Below are 27489 nucleotides of genomic sequence, written 5' to 3'. Positions count from 1 at the left end.
TATAATGTTCTTTCTTAACAATTTAGGAAAAAGCTAACCTGTATGGAGTTCACCCCTTTTACCTGGTGATGGAGAATGATGGAAATGCACATGGCTTCTTCTTTCTGAACAGCAATGCAATGGGTCAGTCTGTTTTCTTTTTCAGTCTAAATTGTTGTATAGATAAGGCCACAAAACTGAAAAAAAGAAAAGGAACATAGTTTTGTTTCAGCCCGCCACATCTAGTGTGCAGCTGCTGACTCAACGTGCAAGGGACTGCAAGGCATACTTGTTCAACAGCCATACAGGTTACACTAAGGGTTGTGATATAAACAACTTTAACACTCTTACTAATTTGCGTAACACTGTGAACCCACACCAAACAAGAATGACACACATTTCGAGAGAACAGCCGCACTGTAACACAACAGAACAAATACCCAGATTCCCATGCATCCATAACGATTCTGGGCTACATTATACACCCCCACCACCCCTCTCCGTGCGTCGGTTGAGGTGGGCGTAGTTGGGGGGTGGGGTTTGGTGGCAGCGGGAGTGTATAATGTAGCCCGGAAGGGTTTGGGATACATGGGATTATGGGAATTTGTTCTGTTGTGTTTGTTGTTACAGTGAGGATGTTCTCCCGAAATGTGTTTGTCATTCTTGTTTGGTGTGGTTTCACAGTGTGGCGCATATTGGTAAGTGTGCTAAAGTTGTTTATATCACAACCCTCAGTGTAACCTGTATGGCTGTTGAACAATTATGCCTTGCATTCGCTTATGTGTGTCTGCAGAAGCCACATACAACATGTGAATGGGCTGGTAAGCTTTTTGTTACGGTTTTAGAGGGCGCTAAACGCATTGTCATCATAGCATGCCCTTATTATTGTTGTTTGGGTGAAAACCAGCAGACAGTCGAGAGAATGGTTGCTCTGAAACTCTTTTAGTCTCCCGGAAAAATTTAGATGGTTGGCAAATGTGATGTTGTCCACCGGTTTCAAATAAAACTCGCGGGCCGCACTAATATTAAAATTTCATATTAAGGTGCGAGCCGCGTGTCTGAGACCCCTGGTTAATACATAGCACAAAGCCCAAAAAACTTTGTACATTGTGTTATTTCATTTTAAATTTCAAAAGAGTCTTGTGGTTCCCATAGTTTTTTTTATTTTGTGAAACGGGTCAAAATGGCTCTTTGAGTGGTAAAGGTTGGCCACCCCTGCTGTAAGCAGTGCAGTTGCTCAATCGTGCGCTGCACCAGCTTCCTCCGCACACAGCCAATCAATGTCTAGCTTAAAAATAAAATACAACCTGAACTGTATATCAAACACATCATTTATTTAGTTCCATTTTGCAATGCAAGTCTGAGTGAGGGCTTCACGGTGGCAGAGGGGTTAGTGCGTCTGCCTCACAATACGAAGGTCCTGCAGTCCTGGGTTCAAATCCAGGCTCGGGATCTTTCTGTGTGGAGTTTGCATGTTCTCCCCGTGAATGTGTGGGTTCCCTCCGGGTTCTCCGGCTTCCTCCCACCTCCAAAGACATGCACCTGGGGATAGGTTGATTGGCAACACTAAATTGGCCCTAGTGTGTGAATGTGAGTGTGAATGTTGTCTGTCTATCTTTGTTGGCCCTGCGATGAGGTGGCGACTTGTCCAGGGTGTACCCTGCCTTCCGCCCGATTGTAGCTGAGATAGGCGCCAGCGCCCCCGCGACCCCGAAAGGGAATAAGCGGTAGAAAATGGAGGGGGAAGGAAGTCTGAGTGACAGCTGGCAAGAAGCGGAAACAGATAAAACAATGATGAACACTGTCTACCAATTATTGTAGTAATGCTCTGCTGATATCTTATAAGGATAACAAGGAGTTGGTAAATCAACAATCTCTTTTGATTACAGTCTGCCCTAACCATACCAAAACAAACTGGCAACACCTGTATTTAATCCTTTTCAGACTCTTTTCAAGCTAAAAAATACTGTTAATGCAGTTTCTGTCCTCGATTTTTCAGATGTTATCCTGCAACCCGCTCCAGCAATCACCTGGCGTACAATCGGAGGCATCCTTGACTTTTACGTCTTCCTGGGTCCTGATCCCGGATCTGTGGTTGAACAATATCTGGATGTCATAGGTGACCGTGCTTACACTAAATAAAGACTCTCCTCTGAAGTCCAAAGTAATCCCTTACGAGGATTCATTTTCAGAGACAAACTGCTTCATTGTGTCTTTTCGATGTCTTTTTTTCTTGTCTTAGGTCGTCCAGCAATGCCCATCTACTGGGCTTTGGGCTACCATCTGTGTCGCTGGGGTTTTAATACGAGCGACTCCACCTGGGATGTAGCCAAGCGCATGAGGAATAATGGGGTCCCCCAGGTAGAGGGAAATCTGCATGGTGTATACATGAAAAGTTCATTTTTGGCTTTTCCAATAGTTAAGCCTGTTTTTGCTTGTACTTTAAGGATGTCATGTGGAATGATATTGACTACATGGACAGGTTTATGGACTTCACTTATGACCCGATTAACTTTGCAAAGCTGCCCGACATGGTGAAGGACCTGCACGCTCATGGCCAACGCTACGTCATGATCATTGTGAGTGCAAGCAGCCCACGTGTGTTCATATGTGCTGTTTCTGCTGGAGTGTGATGGTTGGCTTGGTCTCCTGCAGGATCCTGGTATCAGCAGTGTTCAGCCTGAAGGATCCTACTTACCCTACGATGAAGGACTCAAGAGAGGGGTTTTTATTAAAGACGCTGAAGGAAAGACACTGATTGGCAAGGTTGGAGGTCTGATCTGCCGCTTGGGGTTCTTTGCTTTTCTAATGACCTAATTTTGTTCCTTCCAGGTCTGGCCGGGTCTGACTGCATATCCTGATTTCTCTGATACTGCGACCCATGAATGGTGGTACGAAAATCTAAAGAAGTTCCATGAGCAGGTGCCTTATGACGGATTATGGCTTGTAAGTAACCTCTACCAGTATGTATTTTTTTTAAGTAAAGGACCTCCAAAGTCATTGTATGACACTGGTTATGTTTTAAGTAACATAATTTATCATGTATACAGTAGATAATAGAGATGTAACTGTATCAAAATATCACTGTATTGAGGCCACGATACAATATTATTGTGGTATACTGTGTGTCCCAAAAAAAAAATTACTTAAAAATGCAGTAGTGTGTAAAATGAAGTGGCAGGGATGTTTAGGATAAACACAACTACTGTGATTGAACACAAACTTATTGCTCAAATGTTCTAATCATACTACAAACTAGGGTTGTACGGTATTCCGGTACTTGTAAAGTACCGCGATACTAATGAATCATAATCAGTACTATACCGCCTCTAAAAAGAACTGGTTCTCTTTTTTTTTTTTTCCAAACGCGCATGAAGGCGTGCCGTCGTCATGTCAAGACATTGCTGGTTTTACGAGCAGGTGAGCATGTTTGGCAGCACACAGTCACTGAGTACCGTATTTTCCGCACTATACGGCGCACCTAAAAACCTCAATTTTTTTCAAAACCTGACAATGCGCCTTATAACCCAGTGCGCCTTATATATGGACCAATATTGAGCCACAAAAGGTCTCGCAACTACGGTAAGCAGCCACCGACTTCATTTTCCCCCGTAGAGGAAGTGCGCTTCTTCTTCTACGATAAGCAGCGGTCGACTTAATTTTCCCCCTTAGTAGAAGAAGTGCGCTTCTTCTACGGTAAGCAGCCGCCGACTTCCTTTTCCCTCGTAGAAGAAGCGCGGTGCATGCTGGGATAAATGACTGCGGGAGGCGTGCCGTTGCTGTGAGTTTATGTAAAGACCGCAAAATGGCTCCTATTAAGAGACACGCTTACGACGCAGAGTTTAAACTCAAGGTGATCAGTCACAGTGTAGAAGGCGGGAATAGAGCAGCAGCGAGAGAATTTAACATTAACAGCAGCGACACTGACTCGATTAATGACGACTTCGACGAGAAGGAGCCGGGCATGTTGGATGCCGTATTCGCCCAACTGTTTGATTCGAACACTGAAGAAGAAGAATTTGAGGGATTCGTGGATGAGGAATAACTTAATAAAGTGAGCTTTACATGTTTATTTTGTGTGTTGTGTTGTGTGACATCGTTTGAGCAACGTTGAGTTATTGATATATTATTTCTTTGCACTATTTCGAGTGTTACTATATTGTGATTGCGTTTGATCTACCGTAACAGTATCAGACTGTTTTTTACGTGTTTATTGAATCGGGGAATATAATAACACAACTGTTTATTCATTTTGGGAGTGAACGGAGTTGTCAGAACGCTTTTTTGTAAAGTTTGACTGACCTATCTGACTGTTTTGTTGACATTCCCTTTGGCGCAGCTCCATCTAATGGATGCACAACATAACCTCAGCCTCTATTGTAGCATCTATTCTATGCGCCTTATAATGTGGTGCGCCTTATATATATGAACAAAATATTAAAATAGGCCATTCATTGAAGGTCCATCCATCCATCCATCCATCTTCTTCCGCTTATCCGAGGTCGGGTCGCGGGGGAAACAACCTAAGCAGGGAAACCCAGACCTCCCTCTCCCCAGCCACTTCGTCTAGCTCTTCCCGGGGGATCCCGAGGCGTTCCCAGGCCAGCCGGGAGACATAGTCTTCCCAACGTGTCCTGGGTCTTCCCCGTGGCCTCCTACCAGTTGGACGTGCCCTAAACACCTCCCTAGGGAGGCGTTCGGGTGGCATCCTGACCAGATGCCCGAACCACCTCATCTGGCTCCTCTCGATGTGGAGGAGCAGCGGCTTTACTTTGAGTTCCTCCCGGATGGCAGAGCTTCTCACCCTATCGGCGGAGGAAACTCATTTGGGCCGCTTGTACCCGTGATCTTATCCTTTCGGTCATGACCCAAAGCTCATGACCATAGGTGAGGATGGGAACGTAGATCGACCGGTAAATTGAGAGCTTTGCCTTCCGGCTCAGCTCCTTCTTCACCACAACGGATCGGTACAACGTCCGCATTACTGAAGACGCCGCACCGATCCGCCTGTCGATCTCACGATCCACTCTTCCCCCACTCGTGAACAAGACTCCTAGGTACTTGAACTCCTCCACTTGGGGCAGGGTCTCCTCCCCAGCCCGGAGATGGCATTCCACCCTTTTCCGGGCGAGAACCATGGACTTGGACTTGGAGGTGCTGATTCTCATTCCGGTCGCTTCACACTTGGCTGCAAACCGAATCCAGTAAGAGCTGAAGATCCGGTCAGATGAAGCCATCAGGACCATATCATCTGCAAAAAGCAGAGACCTAATCCTGCGGTCACCAAACCGGAACCCCTCAACGCCTTGACTGCGCCTGGAAATTCTGTCCATTCATTGAAGGTGCGCCTTATAATCCGGTGCGCCTTATAGTGCGGAAAATACGGTACTTACAGGTGACGGACGCATTTTGGCTTAAAAACTAATGATAAAGGTGACGCTATTACACTGAAACGCTTCTCAGCAAGAGCTGCTTTAAGACATAGCTAGCTAGCTAGCAAATAACGTCCATCCGCAGTCGGCAGTGTTTCAGCTACTTCTAAATCACTAATTCTTGCCTCCATGGCGTCAAATAAAGTACATTAAAAGTATCATCCCTACAGGATGAGGAATAGCTAAACATGTCATTGAGAGGAAAAGGGGGAAATCATGTTTTTAGCCTAAATCATGCACCTGACAATCACTCCCTTCTATGGAGTTGTGCCAGCCAGGGGCCAGATCTATATACACAGCAGCCTTCTGGGGCCATTTCTGTGTCTGCCTCCAGGACAGACAGCCACCTCAAACTACCAAACGAACTCCAAAATACAAAGCCGAACATTTCCTAAATGACTCCTATGTGTCAGGTGATTTGTTTCTTTTGCAAATATGATGACTACTTGTTGCCATTAAGCTGTGCAAAAAACACCTGCTACTACTGCAGCCAGTTGAATGTGCGTAGTGGATATGCTTTGGTGTATATTTTGCATAAATTTAGCTCCACGGTCACTTTTATTCCTTGTTTTTCGAGTCTGTCTACAAGATCTTTGATTGTGGAGGTAGTCCCAGATTGCAAAGGGAACCAGGCCCCACCCAAGTATTATAATTTTATCTTTTATAAATGTACACGGTTTCAATATATATCTTGAAGTCATCACAGCTATATTTATACCAGACACGGAAGAAAATACACTTCATAAACATTAGGTAAACCTGCACACTCTGCGATCGATTCAGATTTCGCATTTTAGAAAAGCTTCTTTTATCAGCACTATTGTCACTGCATGACACATATAAGTGTTGTTATCCCATGCCACAGTTAGATGAAAATAATACTTAAGCCTACTTTTTTTTTGTATCTCCTTGTAGCCTGAAGAGCTGACTGAGAGTTTGACTTAATGTCTAAATAAGTATGTCCAACTGCAAAAACCCAGCAAAAACGGCACCCTAAACTGTGCATGCTCTCACTAAAATGCATGAACATTAAACTGCCAGTGTGAAAAAACGGTTGACTTTATATCAGGGGAAGGGAACCTGTGGCTCTTTTAATGGATGCATCTGGCTCTCAGATTAATCTTAGCTGACATTGCTTAACACGTTAAGAAATTATTATTTCCACTGGTAATCGGAGTTAAAAATAATGTTCAAAATACAAAACAGTCTCCTGTATTTTAATCCATCCCTTCGTTTTCTAACGCATCTGTTCAAGAAGGCGCATTACTGGTAAGAAGTATTCTATTTATTATTGGTTAGCTTCAGAATAAAGATGTTATTAAAAAATATGGGCGTTATTGTACTCAAAAAATGTTGACGTTACTTAAAAATGCACGCATTTAGTTGTATTCAGTGTTAAAAAAATAATATAAGGCTCTCATGGAATTACATTTTAAAATATTTGGCTTTCATGGCTCTCTCAGCCAAAAAGGTTCCCGACCCCAGCTTTATATGATTGAACTGTTAAACCGTCCATTACAATCGGCAAAGTATGTGAAAATACCGATGGCACATCACAAATGGACTGGACTTTCACAATATCATGTTAGACCCGCTCGACATCCATTGCTTTCGGTCTCCCCTAGAGGGGGAGTTCCCCACATATGCGGTCCTCTCCAAGGTTTCTCATATTCATTGTCACCGACGTCCCACTGGGGTGAGTTTTTCCTTGCCCTTATGTTGGCTTTGTACCGCGGATGTCGTTGTGGCTCGTGCAGCCCTTTGAGACACTTGTGATTTAGTGCTATATAAATATGCATTGATTGATTGACAAAATCCCAGAAAATCAGCCTATTTGAATATTCCGCTCCGAATACCTTGACTACAGTAACTCTTCTGCACTCCGATTGTCGTATCAGATCAGTCACACTTTAAATACGCAAAAATTACAGAGATGTGCAATCATTCCTGATCCATATACAAGACATGAACACGTTTTAATTTTTTTATGTGTTCTAAGTCATAATTAAATAAACACATAAAAAGTCAGCTAACAATGTAAGCAAAGTGCCCTCTCTGTTCTGCCCACAAAATCCTCTAAATAACCATCCAAAACCCACCAGCAATACTCTCTGTACATAACGGGACCTGAATATTAACCAAATGTTAGCGATGTTGTTATAAGCACTAACACAGACAAACTATTTTTTTAGCGGCAGACTGATATTACTCCGCTAAGTAGCCCTCTGCTGTTTTTTACTCTGAGCCGGCAGCGATGTCCCACATGGTTATGTCTCGGCTCCTCAAAGTTATTTGACGGAATAGCTCGTTTGGTAGAGTGGCCATGCCAGCAACTTGTGGGTTCCAGGTTTGATCCCCGCTTCCGCCATCCTACTCACTGTTGTGTCCTTGGGCAAGACACTCTACCCACCTGCTCCCAGTGCTACCCACACTGGTGTAAATGTAACTTAGATATTGGGTTTCACGACGTAAAAGCGTTTTGAGTCACTAGATGAAAAGCACTATATAAATATAAATCACTTCACTTCAGATTATAAATCATGCCTTTCATCTGGATAATAGGATGATTTAGCTGTTAATCTAGATCAGGGGTGCCCATTACGTCGATCGCGAGCTACCAGTCGACCGCGGGGGGTGTGTCAGTCGATCTCGAGCCAGGCTTTTAAAAAAAATAGACCTAAAAATTAATGATCATCAATCTACCAAGACGTCACTTAAATGACATTCACGGTACCGGAGGGTCTTGTGAGATGACGCTGGCTGCTGCAAGATCATTATTATTAAAAATGACCGAGAGGAAGGCGAGAAACACTTTTTATTTCAACAGACTCTCGCGCCGTACCTTCCGTCAAAACTCTAAAGGCCGACTGCACATTTCCTATCTTCACAATAAAAGCCCTGCTTCATGCTGCCTGCGCTAACTAAATACAGAGTCTCGGAAAACTGGCGTGCACAAGCGATCCCTCAGAAAGCTGCCGTGCACATCACTTGTGCACGCCAGCTTTCCGACACTCTTATTTAGTTAGCGCAGGCAGCATGAAGCAGGGCTTTTATTGTGAAGATAGGAAATGTGCAGTCGGCCTTTAGAGTTTTGACGGAAGGGACGGCGCGAAAGTCTGTTGAAATAAAAAGTGTTTCTCGCCTTCCTCTCTGTCATTTTTTCATAATAATGAACTGGCAGCAGCCAGCGTCATCTCACAAGACCCTCGGGTGCCGTGAATGTCAATCAAGCAAGCTACGGAATTTTCCGCCAATGTTTTTCTTGTAAAGTGTATGGAAGCTGGATGAATTAGATGCCAAAAACCAACCACTTTCATGTGGTATTGTACAGAAAGGACAACTTTTTTTCTCCTCCATTTGAAAATGTGGGCGTTCGCATCATTACTGTCTGATTCCAATCAATGCAAGTCATCAGAATCAGGTAATACACCAACTTATATTCTTGTCTTTGTGAAAGAAAGACATCTATATGTGTTACACATGCTTGTATTATCATTAAACACATTTAACTTGTTTACAAAAATGTCTCTTTCATAAATAAATAAATATAAATGATATATATAAATGAGGTAGATCCCCTCGAGTTGGTCAATTGAAAAGTAGCTCGCCTGCAGAAAAAGTGTGGGCACCCCTGATCTAGAAGTTTTTCATCTGGGACATTTCATTTATAAACGGAAATTGAGACAATCACACACAACCAAAGACAGTGTCTGCAGGGAGACTTTTCCTTGTTAACCTTTCGTGTGGATCATGATTAATTCTTAATATAAACAAGGAAAATATGGACATCCTGCAGTCGTCATTGAAATAAGAGCAGACATTGTACAGTAAGGTATTGTTTTATTATGTTTGTAGTTTGTATTTCTTGTTTAGCGCTTAGCAGCTACATTAAACTTAGTGTTTCACTGAAACTAGATTTGTTTAGCGGAGCTTTCAAACAATATACATTTCTGGCTCATCGTTTTCCCCAAAGTAATTGTTCTTGGCTCTCACAACCTCTGCATGGCTAGCATTGTTTTTAATGGGGAAGGGATCTGCTGCTCCTACCTTTTTACCTCACGTGACTGGCTTCCTCGTTATCCATCAAAATGGCTCAGGAATCTCCGTGAAATTGATACTACCAGTAATTTGATTATATTTATGTATTCACAAATTGTATAAGTCTTTCAGTGTCATAAATCAGATATATTTGATAATAGCTTCAATATAGAGGCAACCTGTTTTCCCACTCTACTGGTACTTTAAGATGTCAATCAATCAATGTTTATTTATATAGCCCCAAATCACAAATGTCTCAAAGGACTGCACAAATCATTACGACTACAACATCCTCTGAAGAACCCACAAAAGGGCAAGGAAAACTCACACCCAGTGGGCAGGGAGAATTCACATCCAGTGGGACGCCAGTGACAATGCTGACTATGAGAAACCTTGGAGAGGACCTCAGATGTGGGCACCGCCCCCCCCCCCCCCTCTAGGGGACCGAAAGCAATGGATGTCGAGCGGGTCTAACATGATACTGTGAAAGTTCAATCCATAGTGGCTCCAACACAGCCGCGAGAGTTCAGTTCAAGCGGATCCAAGACAGCAGCGAGAGTCCCGTCCACGTGACACTAATATCCAGACGTTTATAAATCAGAAAAGACAAAATGTATATTAGGTCCCCTTTATGTCAATATGTTATGATGTGATGGGCAGTAACCAACACTTGGGCATGGAAATATAAAATAAAAATGTCAGGCCAAATTACACTGACAAATCAGAACCATGACACTGTTGTCATCCAGCATTTTACAAATCAAAGTGTTAAAATAACTTTCAAACAACAATAGATACAAGTGATATATGCCAAAAGAATGCAAGTAATAACTCACATCACTCTTCATGTTGTGTACGCACGTTTTGTGTCATTTTAATGTAGGACATGAACGAACCATCAAATTTTGTAGATGGCTCCACTAATGGCTGCCCATCAAACAACCTGGAGAATCCTCCATACACACCAGGTGGGAGACATGGAGCTGAAAGTGCGCCCCAACAAACAACCCATCAGGTTGTAATATTTTGTATACTTCTAGGTGTGCTGGGAGGTTTGTTGAGAGCTAAAACTATATGCACATCAGCGCAGCAGAAGCAGTCGACGCACTATAACCTCCACAGCCTGTATGGACTCATGGAAGGAAAAGCCTCGGCAAGGTTGGAACTAGAAATGAAACGTATTGGTTGCATTCTCTCGCTCTCGGTTCTCTTCTCCAGTGCCCTGATTAGGATCTTAGCCAAGAGACCTTTTGTGATATCTCGCTCCACCTTCCCTAGCCAGGGGATGTACACTGGCCATTGGCTAGGAGACAACATTAGCCAATGGAAGGACTTAACCTCCTCCATATCAGGTCAAATCACACAGTAAACCAAGACATCTGACATATTCTGTGTTTTATTCCTTTGGCAAGGAAACCAACATTTTAGAGTTCCTTTCCCAAGTTGCCCAACATATTAACGCTTTTCCTCAATGTGTCTCTTCTCCCCTTCAGGAATATTGACATTTAACCTCCTGGGCATCCCGTTGGTGGGAGCAGACATCTGCGGCTTCAGTGAGGAGTCTCAGGAGGAGTTATGCGTCCGCTGGACACAGTTGGGCGCTTTCTATCCCTTCGCCCGCAACCACAATGCCTTTGGCATGAAGGTTAGAGCCTTAAAAAAAAATGTAACCCAGCATTATTTAAAGTCAAGCCTGAAATGATTTCTACCTCTGGACAATTTTGACTTGAATAGTTTTGGGCTTGACTGGATGTACTACTTAAATTTGGACTTGGAGGTGTACTCTTTCACTATGAAAACCTTTTTTTTTTTTTTTGGAGTAACCGTTCAGTTCAAGAGCACCCCCCACTGATTTGAAGTCTAATTTACTTTACAAATGGACAGTTACGTAAATGTCTGAATTATGGCTGGGGCGTTTATTTAACTAAACCACAAGGAGTACGCGGCATAAATTGTCAGCAGGCAGTAATTGCAGACCGGGGCTTATGTTGTAAATTTCAAAATGATTTTAAAGTATATTATAATGATTTAATTGCTGTATGTAAAGATTAAATTATTTACGAAAATTAAGACCTTTTCGACCCAATGGTCATTTATTAATATCTGGGTTAGACTTTAAAATATGTACACAATAGAGATGCGCGGATAGGCAATTATATCATCCGCAACCGCATCACCAAGGTCGTCATCCACCCGCCATTCACCCGAACCAACATTTTATCAAAACCGCAACTGCCCGCCACCCGCCCATTGAAATACATCAGAGGTCGGCCACCTTTACCGTTCACAGAGCTATTTAAATCCGATTCACAGAGTAAAGATGACAATGGGAACCGCTGACGTTCTCGCGAATATCCAATGGTGTTCATCCTGATGACAAGAATATGGGCGTGCTGAGAAGCCATTGACTTCGACACGTTCAACAACATTTATATACCGATTGTTGGTCCGGCAACATGTTATATGCAACTTCAGCAATCACACGTACAAGATTGAAAGGCATACTGGGTGATACAGAGTACACTGATGGTTGTGATATAAACTATTTTAACACTCTTACTAATATGCGCCACGCTGTGAAGCCACACCAAACAAGAACGACAAACACATTTCGGGAAAACATCCTCACAGTAACACAACATAAACACAACACAACGAATACCCAGAATCCCTTGCATCCGTGACAATTACTGAATATATTTTACACCCCCAACCGCGCCCACCTTACCAACGCATGGGGGGGGGCGGGGTTTGCTGCTAGCGGGGTGTATAAAATAGTCAGGAAGTGTCATGGATGCAAAGGATTCTGGGTATTTGTTGTGTTGTGTTACTGTGAGGATGTTCTCCCAAAATGTGTTTGTCATTCTTGTTTGGTGTGGCTTTACGGCGTGGCGCATATTACCAAGAGTGTTAAAATTGTTTATATCACAACCATTAGTGTACTCTGTGTCACCCAGAATGCCTTGCAGTCGTGTGCGTGTGTCTGACAGACAATATGTTGCTGGACTGACAAGCTGATCGTACCTGCTGGAGAAGGCGACAAAGCCAATGGTTTCATAGCACGCCCTAATACTTATTAACTGGGTGACTGCCGGCAGTAATTGTAGAGAGTATTTGTGTCTTCTTCGCTTTGTGACACGGGTCCTAAAAGGCTCTTTGAATGGTAAAGGATACCGATCCCCGGACCATGTGTAACAAATATTTCCGAAGGGTTCAACCTCCACCCGCCCGAATCTAATTAAAATCTATTTTTTCGTCATGTCACTCGCCCGACCCGCGGTTTATCCGCGGATGAGACCGCAAACCGTGCATCTCTAGTACACAACATTAAGCCTTCATAAAGCAGTTTTGAATACTGAAGTCATCTTTTATAAAGCATATTTCTGACATTATTACTCATTGCTATGCAGCTTACTGTATTAATAAGCTCATTTATAGAAGGCTTAAAGGTTGCATTTTTATACTTTATAAATGATTGATTCAGCATTTCTACATTATAATTGGGTATTCTCAATGGTTTGTTAGATCATTTAGAAAGTGTATAGGCCTTTGAATAATCTCTCTAAACATTTATACATTGCCTTAAACATCCAGTATTCAGACATACAATGGTTACATTCATAACCGTGTTCATAAACTGCATACCAATTAGCATTCATGTCGGAAATATGCTTTAAAAATTCAGTATTTAAAATTGCTTAATAGTGTTATCAAAAAGCTTATAAGAGCAACTGAGCAAATGTTGTATTAGTGATAAGGAGCAAACTTCTTAGCAAGCACTAAAACTACTTGTAAACAACAGTACAAATGTAGCACACATGCGCTTCATACCAACAGCTGAGTTGTGTTACCAACATTTCAAAGCCCATGTGGCGATTGATACAGCTGCTGGATTTTGACCACTCATGATACGACAAATGCAGTTACTGCCATCTTGTGGAATTGATTAAAAGAAATTACAACAGGAGTTTGCTTTTACCCCCGATCATACACATGACAATGTTTTTGTAGCCCTTTGCTATTTTGGACTTATTGTTTGCTTTTTTAGACCACATACTCTGCAACTAGAGGAGACTGTTTAAAGAACTGGAGCATAGATGGTATATTTTATGAAGATGTTACTTTTGGGTAAAGCGAAACATGTACCGTATTTTCCGCACTATAAGGCGCACCTTCAGTGAATGGCCTATTTTAAAACTTTATTCATATATAAGGCGCACCGCATTATAAGGCGCATAGAATAGACCAGGGGTGCCCATTATGTTGATCGCGAGCTACCAGTCGACCGCAGGGGGTGTGTCAGTCGATCTCGAGCCAGGCTTTTAAAAAAAATAGACCTAAAAATTAATGATCATCAATCTTCACCAAGACGTCACTTAAATGACATTCACGGTACCGGAGGGTCTTGTGAGATGACGCTGGCTGCTGCAAGATCATTATTATTAAAAATGACCGAGAAGAAGGCGAGAAACACTTTTTATTTCAACAGACTCTCGCGCCGTACCTTCCGTCAAAATTCTAAAGGCCGACTGCACATTTCCTATCTTCACAATAAAAGCCCTGCTTCATGCTGCCTGCGCTAACTAAATACAGAGTCTCGGAAAACTGGCGTGCACAAGCGATCCCTCAGAAAGCTGGCGTGCACATCACTTGTGCACGCCAGCTTTCCGAGACTCTTATTTTGTTAGCGCAGGCAGCTTGAAGCAGGGCTTTTATTGTGAAGATAGGAAATGTGCAGTCGGCCTTTAGAGTTTTGACGGAAGGTACGGCGCGAAAGTCATTTGAAATAAAAAGTGTTTCTCGCCTTCCTCTCTGTCATTTTTTCATAATAATGAACTGGCAGCAGCCAGCGTCATCTCACAAGACCCTCGGGTGCCGTGAATGTCAATCAAGCAAGCTACGGAATTTGCCGCCAATGTTTTTCTTGTAAAGTGTATGGAAGCTGGATGAATTAGATGCCAAAAACCAACCACTTTCATGTGGTATTGTACAGAAAGGACAACTTTTTTTCTCCTCCATTTGAAAATGTGGGCGTTATCATCATTACTATCTGATTCCAATCAATGCAAGTCATCAGAATCAGGTAATACACCAACTTATATTCTTGTGTTTGTGAAAGAAAGACATCTATATGTGTTACACATGCTTGTATTATCATTAAACACATTTAACTTGTTTACAAAAATGTCTCTTTCATAAATAAATAAATATAAATGATATATATAAATGAGGTAGATCCCCTCGAGTTGGTCAATTGAAAAGTAGCTCGCCTGCAAAAAAAGTGTGGGCACCCCTGGAATAGACGCTATAGTAGAGGCTGGGGTTACGTTATGCATCCATTAGATGGAGCTGCGCTAAAGGGAATGTCAAACTTTATTAATAGATTACAAACCAGCGTTCTGACAACTCTGTTCACCCCCAAAATTAATAAACCGCTGTTTTATTATTTTCTCCGAGGTAAAGTCAGTGACGTGGTATTTTGTTTATCTTTTAACAGCAGCAAGGTATAACATGTAGTGCAACATTTATATCACATAGTGGAGGGGAACTTTTCCTCGATTCAATAAACACGTTAAAAAACGTCTGATACTGTTACGGTAAATCAAACATTAGTGCAATCACAATATAGCAACACTCTAAAAAGTGCAAAGCAATAACAATATATCAATAACTCAACGTTGCTCAAATTTTAATGTCACTCAACACAACACACAAAATAAACATGTAAAGTAAAGCTCACTTTATTAAGTTATTCCTCATCCATGAATCCCTTTGAATTCTTCAGTGCCCGAATTAAACTGCTGCTCTTTTCCTGTCTTCTACTGCGTGACTGATCGCCTTGAGTTTAAACTCTGCATTGTAAGCGTGTCTCTTAATAGGAGCCATTTTGGGGTCTTTACATAAACACACAAATGGAAATGAAACGGCACGCCTTGCCTAGTCATATATCCCAGCATGCACCACGCACTTCTTCTATGGGAGAAAATGAAGTCGGCGGCTTCCTACCTGTTATGGCTCAATATTGGTCCATATATAAGGCGCACCGGTTTATAAGGCGCACTGTCAGCTTTTGAGAAAATTTTAGGTTTTTAGGGGTGCCTTACAGTGCGGAAAATACGGTAGTTGCTTTAAAAACAGCCAGAACATTTTTTTTTTTTTCAATCAATTTTTGTTTTTGTTTACAGCCGCAGGACCCGACAGCATTCAGCCCGCTGGCCCTCACAGCCATGAAACAGGCTCTGCTGTTGCGCTATTCTCTCTTCCCACTTCTCTACACTCTCTTTCACCATGCACATGCACAAGGATACACCGTCGCAAGGCCGCTGATGTTTGAGTAAGTGAAACACGCCAACGTTTGTCTGTCTGTTCAAACGCAGGCCAGCGTAGAACATTACCATATTTGGGTTTATTACCGCCACGACAGTCACCAACCACCTGGCGGTTCGAAAGTCTTCCACAGGTGGGAATTGAAATTCTCTGACGCGAGACTCTCTTAGATGTTCCCAGCAGAGCTTCACAATCCGTCTGGGCCTGCCAGAGATTTTTAGGAGGCATGGAGTGTCTTTATCACTTTTATGCGGACGACTGCCAAATTTATATGCCGATTTCAAAAGTCCACGGCCCCCTGAAACCCCTTCTCAACTGTCTATGCGATGTCAAGGCTTGGTTAGACCAGAATTTTCTGATAATGAATGAGGGAAAAACTGAAATTTTAGTTGTTGGTCGGGCCCTCACTGACTTGGGACCATTGCAAAATGATGTGCGTCCCAAAGTCACCAGCCTTGGCGTCACTATAGATAGCGATTTTAAACTTGACAATCAAGTCAATGGCGTTTTAAAATCGTGTTTTTATTAACTTCGTCTTTTAGTAAAGGTAAAACCGTTTTTATCTTTTAACCTTTTTGAACAAGTCGTGCATGCTTTTATTTCAAGTGGCCTGGACTACTGCAATGCACTTTATGCTGGCATTAGCCAAAAAGCTCTCTCCCGGTTGCAGTTAGTCCAGAACGCGGCAGCACGACTTTTAACGGGGGCCAGGAAACGCCAGCATATAACCCCAATTCTTCGGAGTTTGCACTGGCTCCCTGTTCATTTTAGAATTGATTTTGAAACCTTGCTCTTTGTTTTTAAATCTTTACATGGACTGGCACCTCATTATATCTCGGACCTCATCCAAATATACAATCCCGCGCGCGCTCTGAGGTCAGAGAGCCAGCTCCAACTCGTGGTGCCCAAGACCAGACTTAATAATAATAATAATAATAATGGATTAGATTTATATCGCGCTTTTCTATTGTTAGATACTCAAAGAGCTCACAGAGAAGTGGGAACCCATCATTCATTCACACCTGGTGGTGGTAAGCTACATCTGTAGCCACAGCTGCCCTGGGGTAGACTGACTGAAGCGTGGCTGCCAGTTTGCGCCTACGGCCCCTCCGGCCACCACCTATCATTCATTCATCATTCATTCACCAGTGTGAGCAGCACCGGGGGAAAAGGGTGAAGTGTCCTGCCCAAGGCAAAAATGGCAGCGATTTTTTAGGATGTCAATAGGTGGGAAGCGAACCTGCAACCCTCAGGTTTCTGGCACGGCCGCTCTACCCACTACGCCATGCCGCCCCTTAAAACCAGGGGAGACAGGGCCTTCTCTGTGGTCGGCCCTAAGCTCTGGAACACTCTGCCCCTCCATGTTCAAACTGCTCCCACAGTGGAGTGTTTTAAGTCTCGTCTTAAGACCCATTTTTATTCTCTGGCTTTTACATGAGTTGTGTGGTCCTCTGTTGTCCTCCGTGTTTTAAAATTTTGATTTCTCTTTACTGTTTTAATTGGTTTCACCCTTAGAATCGTTTTTAATCATATTTATTTAATATTGTTTTTATATTGGTTTTATATGTATTCTTTATGTTTTGTTTTTATTCAGTCATTGGTGGAGCTCAGGATAGTATTTGAATGTTGTTTTTAATATTGTTGTGCAGCACTTTGGAAACATTTTGTTGTTTAAATGTGCTATATAAATAAAGTGGATTGGATTGGTCTGCTCGGCATCTTCCCCCACTATCAGAGCCAACTCACCACCAGGTGGTGATCGGTGCAAAGCTCCGCCCCTCTCTTTACCCGAGGGTCCAAAACATGAGTCAGCAAATCCGATGACACGACCACAAAGTCGATCATGGAACTGCAACCTAGGGTGTCCTGGTGCCAAGTGCACATATGGACACCCTTATTGTAATGGTGCGTGAGTGCAAAGAACAGTCAGGACTCGTCCCCCCACCCGAAAGTGTAGGGTATCTACCCTCTTGTCTATTGGGTTGAACTACAACATACAGGCTCTGAGCCGCGGGGCAACAAGTATTTCCACCCACACCCGTCGCCTCTCACTGCTTGCAATGCCAGAGTGGAAGAGACTCCAGCCTCTCTCAAGAGGTTTGGTTCCAGAGTCCTTACTGTGTGTCAAAGCGAGTCCTTCTAGATCCAGCCGGAACTTCTACAGTTCGCGCATCAGCTCAGGTTCCTTCTCCCCAGCTTCTGTATCAATCAATCAATCAATGTTTACTTATATAGCCCTAAATCACTAGTGTCTCAAAGGGCTGCACAAACCACCACGACATCCTCGGTAGGCCCACATAAGGGCAAGGAAAACTCACACCCAGTGGGACATCGGTGACAATAATGATCCAGTGGGACGTCTGTGACAATAATGACTATGAGAACCTTAGAGAGGAGGAAAGCAATGGATGTCGAGCGGGTCTAACATGATACTGTGAAAGTTCAATCCACAATGGATCCAACACAGTCGCGAGAGTCCAGTCCAAAGCGGATCCAACTCAGCAGCGAGAGTCCCGTTCACAGCGGAGCCAGCAGGAAACCACCCCAAGCGGAGGCGGATCAGCAGCGATGTCCCCAGCCGATACACAGGCAAGCAGTACATGGCGAAGGATGGGACCGCCAAAGGCCCTGCCTTCGACTGCCGCCCAGCTCACATTTCCACTGACCTCTATGCCCCCTCTTATGAATTTTTGATTGATACTTTTATTAGTAGATTGCACAGTACAGTACATATTCCGTACAATTGACCACTAAATGGTAACACCCGAATAAGTTTTTCAACTTGTTTAAGTCGGGGTCCACTGGAGTGTTACCCACATTGCCTTTCATGGCTGTGCCCGGCGGGGCCCCCATGCGCTTGCCACCGAGCCCCACCTTCATGCCTAGCTCCAGAGGGGGGCCCCGGTGACACCTGTTCAGGCGAGGAAAAACTGTCCTTGTTCGTTATTTTCATAGAAGTCTTTGAGCTGCTGTTTGTCTGCTTCCATACCTAGGACCTGTTTGTCCTGTGACACCTTACCAGGGGGCAAAGAAGCCCCCAAACAGTGCTCCTAGGATCATTGGGACACTCAAACTCCTCTACTACGATAAGGTGGCAGCTCAGGGAGGACTTGGCATTTAAGCCTACCAGAGGAATTCATCAGATCTCTGCCAAATTTGAGCTAGATGCAATAGAATGATGGTGGATTTCAAAGCATTTATTTTATATTGTGGAGTCGAGCATTGACGACTGATGATTGTTCAGCCTTTTTGCTCCCTCAGATCAAAACTTGGCTAAAAATGTATATTATTCATGTACTTTTCACACAGTCCTATCCTATGTGATTATATGTTGTAGTTTGTTCCAACATTGCCCATTTTTTGTAGTTTTTATCTACCAAAATACAACTGAATGGGGAAAATATAAAAGATTGAACTTGTTGTAGTCTTGTTACTTTCCTTAGTAACAGAACTACCATCTTTCAAGAAATGACTTGTACAGCAGGTGGTGTGGTTCAGATGGTAGAGTGGTCATCCAGAAACTTTTAAGGTTCATGATACGAATCTGGCTTAGTCACTGCCATAGTGTTCTTGGGCATGACGCTTCAATTAAATGTAATCCAATATTTTTATTGTTGTTATTATGCATAAATAGACCCCTAAAGAAATACACCACCTTCAAAGCCAGTAAATGTGTGTCGATTTTTCTTTTTAGAACAAAAGGGTGTCAAAGAATGGTTAGGTTTAACCTTCAAGGCTTGTGACAATGAAAACTGTGTCAACAGATTCCCAAAGGATGCTAAAACCTACGGGATTGAAAAGCAGTTCCTGTGGGGGAGGAGTTTGCTGGTTACACCAGTGTTGGAACCTGGGGTAGACTTTGTGGAGGGTTACTTCCCCGAGGGTCTGTGGTATGACTATTACACGGTAAGACTCACTCACACAGCCCAAGAGCTGAACTAGGAGTCACCACGTGTCCTCTCCCCCAGGGTGACTCTTTAAAAAGCACGGGCGAAGAACTGCGACTCTCGGCTCCTCTGGACAAGATCAACCTGCATTTGAGGGAAGGATCTGTCATTCCAACGCAGGTTCGGCAAATTTCCACGGTACACAGCTTTATGTAGTTGTAGTAGAGAACTTTTGTTAACATTTGTGTTTCTGTGCACAGACGCCCAACCTGACCTTGGGGGCGAGCACTGGCCAGGCTCTTCATTTGTTCACTGCACTTTCCGACAATGGCACCGCCTGTGGCGATCTGTTCTGGGATGACGGCGAGAGTCTGGACACCTTTGAGAAAAACCTCTACGCTTACATAGTCTTCAATGTGGCTCAGGTATGCACACGTGCTTGGTCCTTTTCCAACATTCAAGCCTTCCTCAAAAGAGTGTACTCTCATAAGTAACTTCAGTACAGTGCACAATTTAATTAAAATAAAGTCCAATACAAGAGTTACGTTACTAATTCTGCTTTTTTAAAAGAGAACTGCATTGTTTTTTCAACATTGCCTATCATTCACAATCCTTGTGTAAGACAAGCTCACTTTTTCTTTTTTTATGTATTCTAACTAGTAAATAAATGCGAACAAATGTCTGCTTACAATGCTTATGGGAGTTGCTCTATTCTGCCTTTAAAGCCCTTAAAAACAAACACATCCATTAAGGTGTTATATGCATGATGTAAGTATATATGTAATATGGGAACAGGTACATTCATAATAACATGTAATATTTACATATTTTGCTAATTTTAAACATACGGCGGCACGTTAATTTCACAAACGCATCGTTACGTTCACTTTTTCCTTCGACAACATCACTGGTTTTACTACTCACTACAGACTTCATGAGAGACAAGAAACGTTATAAAACATCACTTACTGTTCAATGTCTGCTGTCACTGGGATGCCGACTGATGGAGTATTGATATATTCCTGTTTATATGAAGAATGACTCTCAAAGTAAAAAGGGGGGTGCAAGACAGTGTCTTTTCCGGGTTTAAATTGTATCCCAAATTTGACCAACTTGTCGGGTTATGTCTTCATCCTTCTACTTTCAAGATTAAATATATTATTTATGATCTAGACCAGGGGTCGGCAACCCAAAATGTTGAAAGAGCCATATTGGACCAAAAATACAAAAACAAATCCGCCTGGACCCACAAAAAATTAAAAGCCGTATTACATACAGATGGTGTGTCATGAGATATAAATTGAATTAAGAGAACTTAAAGGAAACCAAATATAGCTACAAATGAGGCATAATGATGCAATATGTACATACAGCTACCCGAAACAGCATGTTAGCATCGATTAACTTGTATTAATGCAGTGTCCAAATATCATCAATCAATCAATGTTTATTTATATAGCCCCAAATCACAAATGTCTCAAAGGACTGCACAAATCATTACGACTCCAACATCCTCGGAAGAACCCACAAAAGGGCAATCCACTCAAGTCAATAACATCAACAAAACTCACCTTTGTGCATTCATGCAAAACGTTAAAAGTTTGGTGGACAAAATGAGACAGAAAAAAAAGCGGCATAACACACATCTTAGAAAGTCAGAGAAAGTTATACATGTAAACACACTAGGGTGCGTTCAAGGACCGCCAAAATGAGTAGGACAAAACGGTGCTCGCCAAATACTCGAATCAGTGAAGCTGTGAATCTTTGGGTGTCCCACGATTCGATTCAATATCGATTCTTGGGGTCACGTTTCGATAATATATATCGATTTTTTTCGATTCGATTCGATTGTCGATTCAAAAATGATATTTTTCCGATTCAAAAGGATTCTGTATTCATTCAATACATAGGATTTCAGCAGGATCTACCCCAGTCTGCTGACATGCTACAGAGTAGTAGATTTTTTTTTTTTTTAACTTTTATAATTGTAAAAGGCAATGTTTTATCAACTGATTGCAATAATGTAAATTTGTTTTAACTGTTAAACGAACCAAAAATATGACTTATTTTATCTTTGTGAAAACATTGGACACAGTGTGTTGTCAAGCTTATGAGATGCAATGCAAGTGTAAGCCACTGTGACACTATTGTTCTTTTTTATTATTTTTATAAATGTCTAATGATAATGTCAATGAGGGATTTTTAATCACTGCTATTTTGAAATTATAACTAATATTGATACTGTTGTTGATAATATTCATTTTTGTTTCACTACTTTTGGTTTGTTCTGTGTGGTGTTTGTGTCTCCTCTCAATTGCTCTGTTTATTGCAGTTCTGAGTGTTGCTGGGTCAGGTTTGGTTTTGGAATTGGATTGCATTGTTATGGTATTGCTGTGTAGTGGTTTGTTGGATTGATTAAAAAAAAAAATCGATTTAAAAAAAATGAGAATCGATTCTGAATGGCACAACATAAACGATTTGATTCGTATTCGAATCGATTTTTCCCCACACCCCTAGTAAACAGTGTGCTTTATAACAATTAGGGATGTTTGAGTCATGTTTGTCCTCCTACAGAAGTCATATTAACACAAAAAATATATTTTTTCCCCCTCATCTTTTTCCATTTTTCATACATTTTTGTTAAAGCTCCAGAGAGCCACTAGGGCTTAATATACTATGATGATCAACTTATGTGATGACTGTATTATGCTGATAGTATATATTTGTACCATGAATTGATTAACGTGGACCCCGACTTAAACAAGTTGAAAAACTTATTGGGGTGTTACCATTTAGTGGTCAATTGTACGGAATATGTACTGAACTGTGCAATCTACTAATAAAAGTTTCAATCAATCAATCAAACAGCGGGTTACCGACCCTCGATCTAGACTAAACATTCACCATTTCCGATGCGAGAAAAGCAGCTCACCGGCTCATGACGTCAAAATAGCAGCAGCAAGCTCATTAGTTATCTTTGACAATACGTGGCTAATAACAAATTGTCTGTCTGTGTTAGTGCTTACAATAACAAAATCACTAATACCTGGATAAAATTCAGGTCACAAAAGATAAATGGAGTATTGTTGTCAGTTTTTGAATGGTTATTTAGAGGGCTTTGTGGGCTGAATAAAAAACCTCCCATTGACTCCATTGTAAGCAGACTTTTATTTGTTTATTTATATATTTAGAAAGTTAAAAAAAAAAAGCATCTGTTTTCTTGTCTCATAATGCCATCCATTTCCTACCGCTTATACCCCTCGGGGTTGCGGGGGTGGCTGGAGCCTATCTCAGCTACAATCGGGCGGAAGGCGGGGTACACCCTGGACAAGTCGCTACCTCATCGCAGGGCCAACACAGACAACATTCACACTCAAATTCATAGTTTTGCCAATCGACCTATCCCCAGGTGCATGATTGTGAATGATAAACAAAATTCCTAAAAGGTAATAATCACAACCATACATTACAGTATGTAAATGCTCTAAGGAGGACGTTATTTGGAAGCAACTTTATCTGATTTGGAGAAGTCTGGAATCAGAAAGTGAACAATTTGGTTGGTAATTACCATATTAAAGTACATTGTTCAACACAGCAGGTGAGGAGTTAATTGTACACAACAGAATGACAACATGCATGAGCTTCATACAATCACTAGTGCAACCATTATTTTTAAAGCCTATGCAAAGAGGTTGTTGCTGGATTCTGACCAGATGGAGCTCCTGTCGTCTAATGGAGGTTGCACACCGCCACAAATGTTATCACCTGGTGGTAATTTGAGACCCCGGTTATTTGCTATTGCAGACAATGCACTCAGCGACTCTAAGTAACTTTCACATGTATAAAAGTTTTGACTTTATTTCGCAACTGGCTTTGTAGCAAACGATGACCTCGCAAGTGCTCCACAACCACGTGGAGGCCACTTACGTCACCGTGGAGTCAGCGTCCTTCTATGGCGTGAAGCAGATGCCAAGTAAAGTCCTGGTGAATGCCCAAGACACAGCCTTTACCTACAAAAGCAACCAGGTGAGTTCTAGTCAAACGTTACAATTCCCTTTGAAATTTAGTGGGGATGCTGAAGCGTGCTAGTTAGCACACTGAAAGCTCTGGAAACGAGAGATGTCTGATAATGGCTTCTTTGTCGATATTCCGATATGGTCCAACTCTTAATTACCAATTCCGATATAAACGGATACCGATATATACAGTCGTGGAATTAACACATTATTGTGCCTAATTTTGTTGTGATGCCCCGCTGGATGCATTAAACAATGTAACAAGGTTTTCCAAAATAAATCAACTCAAGTTATGGAAAAAAAATGCCAACATGGCACTGCCATATTTATTATTGAAGTCACAAAGTGCATTATTTTGTTAACATGCCTCAAAACAGCAGCTTAAAATTTGGGACATGCTCTCCCTGAGAGAGCATGAGGAGGTTAAGGTGGGCGGGGTTGGTGGGGGTGCGGGGTGTATATTGTAGCGTCCCGGAAGAGTTAGTGCGGCAAGGGTGTCTCGGTATTTGTTCTGTTGTGTTTGTTTTTTTACAGTGCAGATGTTCTCCTGAAATGTGTTTGTCATTCTTGTTTGGTTTGGGTTCACAGTGTGGCGCATTTTTGTAACAGTGTTAAAGTTGTTTATACGGCCACCCTCAGTGTGACCTGTACGGCTGTTGACCAAGTATGCTTGGCATTCACTTGTATGTGTGATATTATGCCAACATGGCACTGCCATATTTATTATTGAAGTCACAAAGTACATTATTTTTTTAACATGCCTCGAAACAGCAGCTTGGAATTTGGGACATGCTCTCCCTGAGAGAGCATGAGGAGGTTGAGGTGGGCGAGATTGGTGGGGGGGGGTGTATATTGTAGCGTCTCGGAAGAGTCAGTGCTGCAAGGGGTTCTGGGTATTTGTTCTGTTGTGTTTATGTTGTGTTACAGTGCGGATGTTCTCCCGAAATGCATTTGTCCTTCTTGTTTGGTGTGGGTTCACATTGTGGTGCGTATTTGTAACCGTGTTAAAGTTGTTTACACGGCCACCCTCAGTGTGACCTGTACAGCTGTTGACCAAGTAGACCTTGCATTCACTTGTATGTGTGCAAAGCCGTAGATATTATTCGACTGGGCCGGCACGCAAAGGCAGTGCCTTTAAGGTTTCTCCCTACGTTCGTGTACCAGTCCGTACAGCGGCGTTGATACAGATAATTTCCGATGTCACATTTTAAAGCATTTATCGGCCGATAATACCGGCGGTTCGATATCATCAGACATCTTTACTGGAAACCAATAAAAATATAGTGTATGTCAAATTAATTTGTTAAGGGTAAAACTCTTTCCATCATGAAAACATTATTATAACAGTATAATTTTAAGTAACATTTTAAAACATGCAAATGGAGTTGTTGCTTTGGATGTTCCCCTAGCTTAAGTCTTGTGTAATTAAGGGCAGTACATCACAGCATATCCTAGAAATCCCAATAAAACTACATTAAACTGCATCCTTATGGTCGTAAACAAAATTGCATGATCACTAAAGGAAAAAATAAATAATAAATGGGTTGTACTTGTATAGCGCTTTTCTACCTTCAAGGTACTCAAAGCGCTTTGACACTACTTCCACATTTACCCATTCACACACACATTCACACACTGATAGAGGGAGCTGCCATGCAAGGCGCTAACCAGCACCCATCAGGAGCAAGGGTGAAGTGTCTTGCTCATGGACACAACGGACGTGACGAGGTTGGTACTAGGTGGGATTTGAACCAGGGACCCTCGGGTTGCGCACGGCCACTCTTCCACTCCGCCACGCCGTAGCTCAACAATCCAGAACAAACTGAACATTATTTAAAATCTTGTTTGAGATGGAATCTTTTAAGAAATGCACATGACATGTCTTGTCTTCACAGGTTCTAACGGTGGCAAATCTCAGCCTGAACCTCAATCAGAACTTCACCATCAGCTGGATGTGATCGCTGCCGTGCTCTTGGCTGACGGTCAGTCCAAGCAGGCCCAATTGATTTCAAAATCTATTGGAGCAAACATGCTAAATAGAACCTCATTACATTTGTGTTCCATTTGGTTTTAAAAGCTGGGTTAGGAAGTACTTCTGTGTCGCTGCGGAGGTTCTCAGTAATGATTGCAATATACACCAAAGTACCCTATGACCTCCACCAAGGAAGTTTTTGTGTGAGTGTTCTTGCCTTGTTCTATTTATTTGGGTAAAAAGAGCAGGAAATTCTCATTATTGGTGACCATGCACACACTTATGACCAATTGTAGAAAAAAATGTCATCAAATAGCCCAAGATGCAAGGTCTGTAGCGTTAATGGGAATCATCACATATAGTAAGTTATATTTTTAAAGCTTTGGCACTCTTAAAGATATTTGTGTGTGTGTGTGCATTCATGCATGGTAGGTCCCAACTCGCAAATGCTGCCTTACACGTTTCCACACTGTTTGAGCCAATCCGTGTATTCCTGAAGGTTCTTCCCTGTATAAAGATGTGATGTCGGGGTGTGAATGCTGCTACTTTTGCACTACATAATCAGACACTGATGCCTTGTGATTTTTACTTTTGTTGTGTAATTATTGAACTCAATTTGAATGTTTTCTTTCTTGCTTCGCGTAGCGTGCCGGAGCTCTCCATCAGCAATAAAGTTTGTTTTAAAAATAATGAACTTGTACTTCTTACTGTAGGCAGATGGAGGGCAGCATAGCGCCTTTTTTCTTAAACTTCACACTAAATAACAACAAGACAATAAGGATAACTAAAGAGGCAAATTTTCGTTACTTTGACAACTGACGTTGGTCCCTTTACATATTATAAATGTTATAATGAAGCTTTTTGTATGTTTTTACTGAATAATAATCAAAACTTGATCACAAACGTGTCTCATCATTGCAGCCGCGTAAGAACAAAAGTCAATAAGGACTGTTTTTACATGCAGTGTGAAAACAGCTAATGAGTGTAGAACCTGAAACATGTCTGAGGCCCTCAAAAAAGCCAAAGTCAGTCCAACGATAAAGCCCCTGCTGGAAAGCAGAAGCGTCTCGTTCACATGCTAACTGTTTCCAGATGGCACATAAATCACTTATTCATTGCTTACAGGGGCCGGGGCAGAGAAAAGGGCAGCGGGGGTCTGTCAAAAGCATTCTGTTCTACTGACAAGGGCATTTCCTGTCTGGATTTGGGAGGATTAGGTGTGTGTGTGTATGTGTGTGAGGGGTGCTGGACGAGGGGGGCGGCGGTCTTTCACATGGTGACCTCCCAGACTTTAGACACTTTGTGGTATTGGGGAAAAAACTCTAAAAACAGATTTCTTCTCACACCCGCCATCCCCCACCATGTTGCTAAACGTGGCGCTTTTGCAGGCTTAACACAATCGCGACAAGGCAAAACCACGTGTGCATATTTTCCCTTTTGGTCTTCCTGTGTTGAGTCCATGAGGAAGAGTGGGAGGACATTTTTGTGTAATCTTCGCTTCCCAATAAGAACGTATGAGATAAGAGATATGAAACTGTTTGGGCCTTGGGGGGAGTTGAATCGAGATCAGATCTAGGGATGTTTTTAACCGAACATTGTGTTGAGACCGGAGATTTTAAACAGGGGGTCCGAGGAGGTACTGCAGTGGGTAGTGACATTTCTGCTCGATTACACATTTTATTTTATTTAACTATTTTCTTTAATATTCCCCCCAATTTTTTTTTTTTTTTTTTTTTTTTTTTTTTTTACTAATTTGACAAGCTGTAGAAAACGGATGGATGGATTGAATTAACTTTAAATACACGCATTAAAAAACTACCGTATTTTTCGGACTATAG

The 27489-nt window shown here is 42.1% G+C and overlaps 1 protein-coding gene across 1 annotated transcript in view; it reads left to right on the top strand.

The window, feature by feature from the left end:
* gaa2 (alpha glucosidase 2) overlaps window positions 1-26341 on the top strand; it is a 40981-nt gene extending 14640 nt beyond the window's left edge. Inside the window, exons 6-21 of the mRNA XM_061880368.1 lie at window positions 27-123; window positions 1979-2098; window positions 2222-2340; window positions 2427-2558; window positions 2635-2745; window positions 2812-2925; window positions 10333-10417; window positions 10490-10607; window positions 10668-10801; window positions 10943-11094; window positions 15635-15783; window positions 19541-19682; window positions 19745-19843; window positions 19924-20088; window positions 23543-23689; window positions 25575-26341. Of these exons, the coding sequence (XP_061736352.1) occupies window positions 27-123; window positions 1979-2098; window positions 2222-2340; window positions 2427-2558; window positions 2635-2745; window positions 2812-2925; window positions 10333-10417; window positions 10490-10607; window positions 10668-10801; window positions 10943-11094; window positions 15635-15783; window positions 19541-19682; window positions 19745-19843; window positions 19924-20088; window positions 23543-23689; window positions 25575-25637 (1947 nt within the window). The 3' untranslated portion in view covers window positions 25638-26341. The remainder of the gene's footprint in view (window positions 1-26; window positions 124-1978; window positions 2099-2221; window positions 2341-2426; window positions 2559-2634; window positions 2746-2811; window positions 2926-10332; window positions 10418-10489; window positions 10608-10667; window positions 10802-10942; window positions 11095-15634; window positions 15784-19540; window positions 19683-19744; window positions 19844-19923; window positions 20089-23542; window positions 23690-25574) is intronic.
* The last annotated feature ends 1148 nt before the right edge of the window (window positions 26342-27489 follow it).

This window comes from Nerophis ophidion, linkage group LG20, assembly GCF_033978795.1.
Source record: "Nerophis ophidion isolate RoL-2023_Sa linkage group LG20, RoL_Noph_v1.0, whole genome shotgun sequence".
NCBI classification, from domain to species: Eukaryota; Metazoa; Chordata; class Actinopteri; order Syngnathiformes; family Syngnathidae; genus Nerophis; species Nerophis ophidion.
Note: the sequence above shows the minus strand (reverse complement) of the source record. Positions and strands in the feature narration are given on the sequence as shown.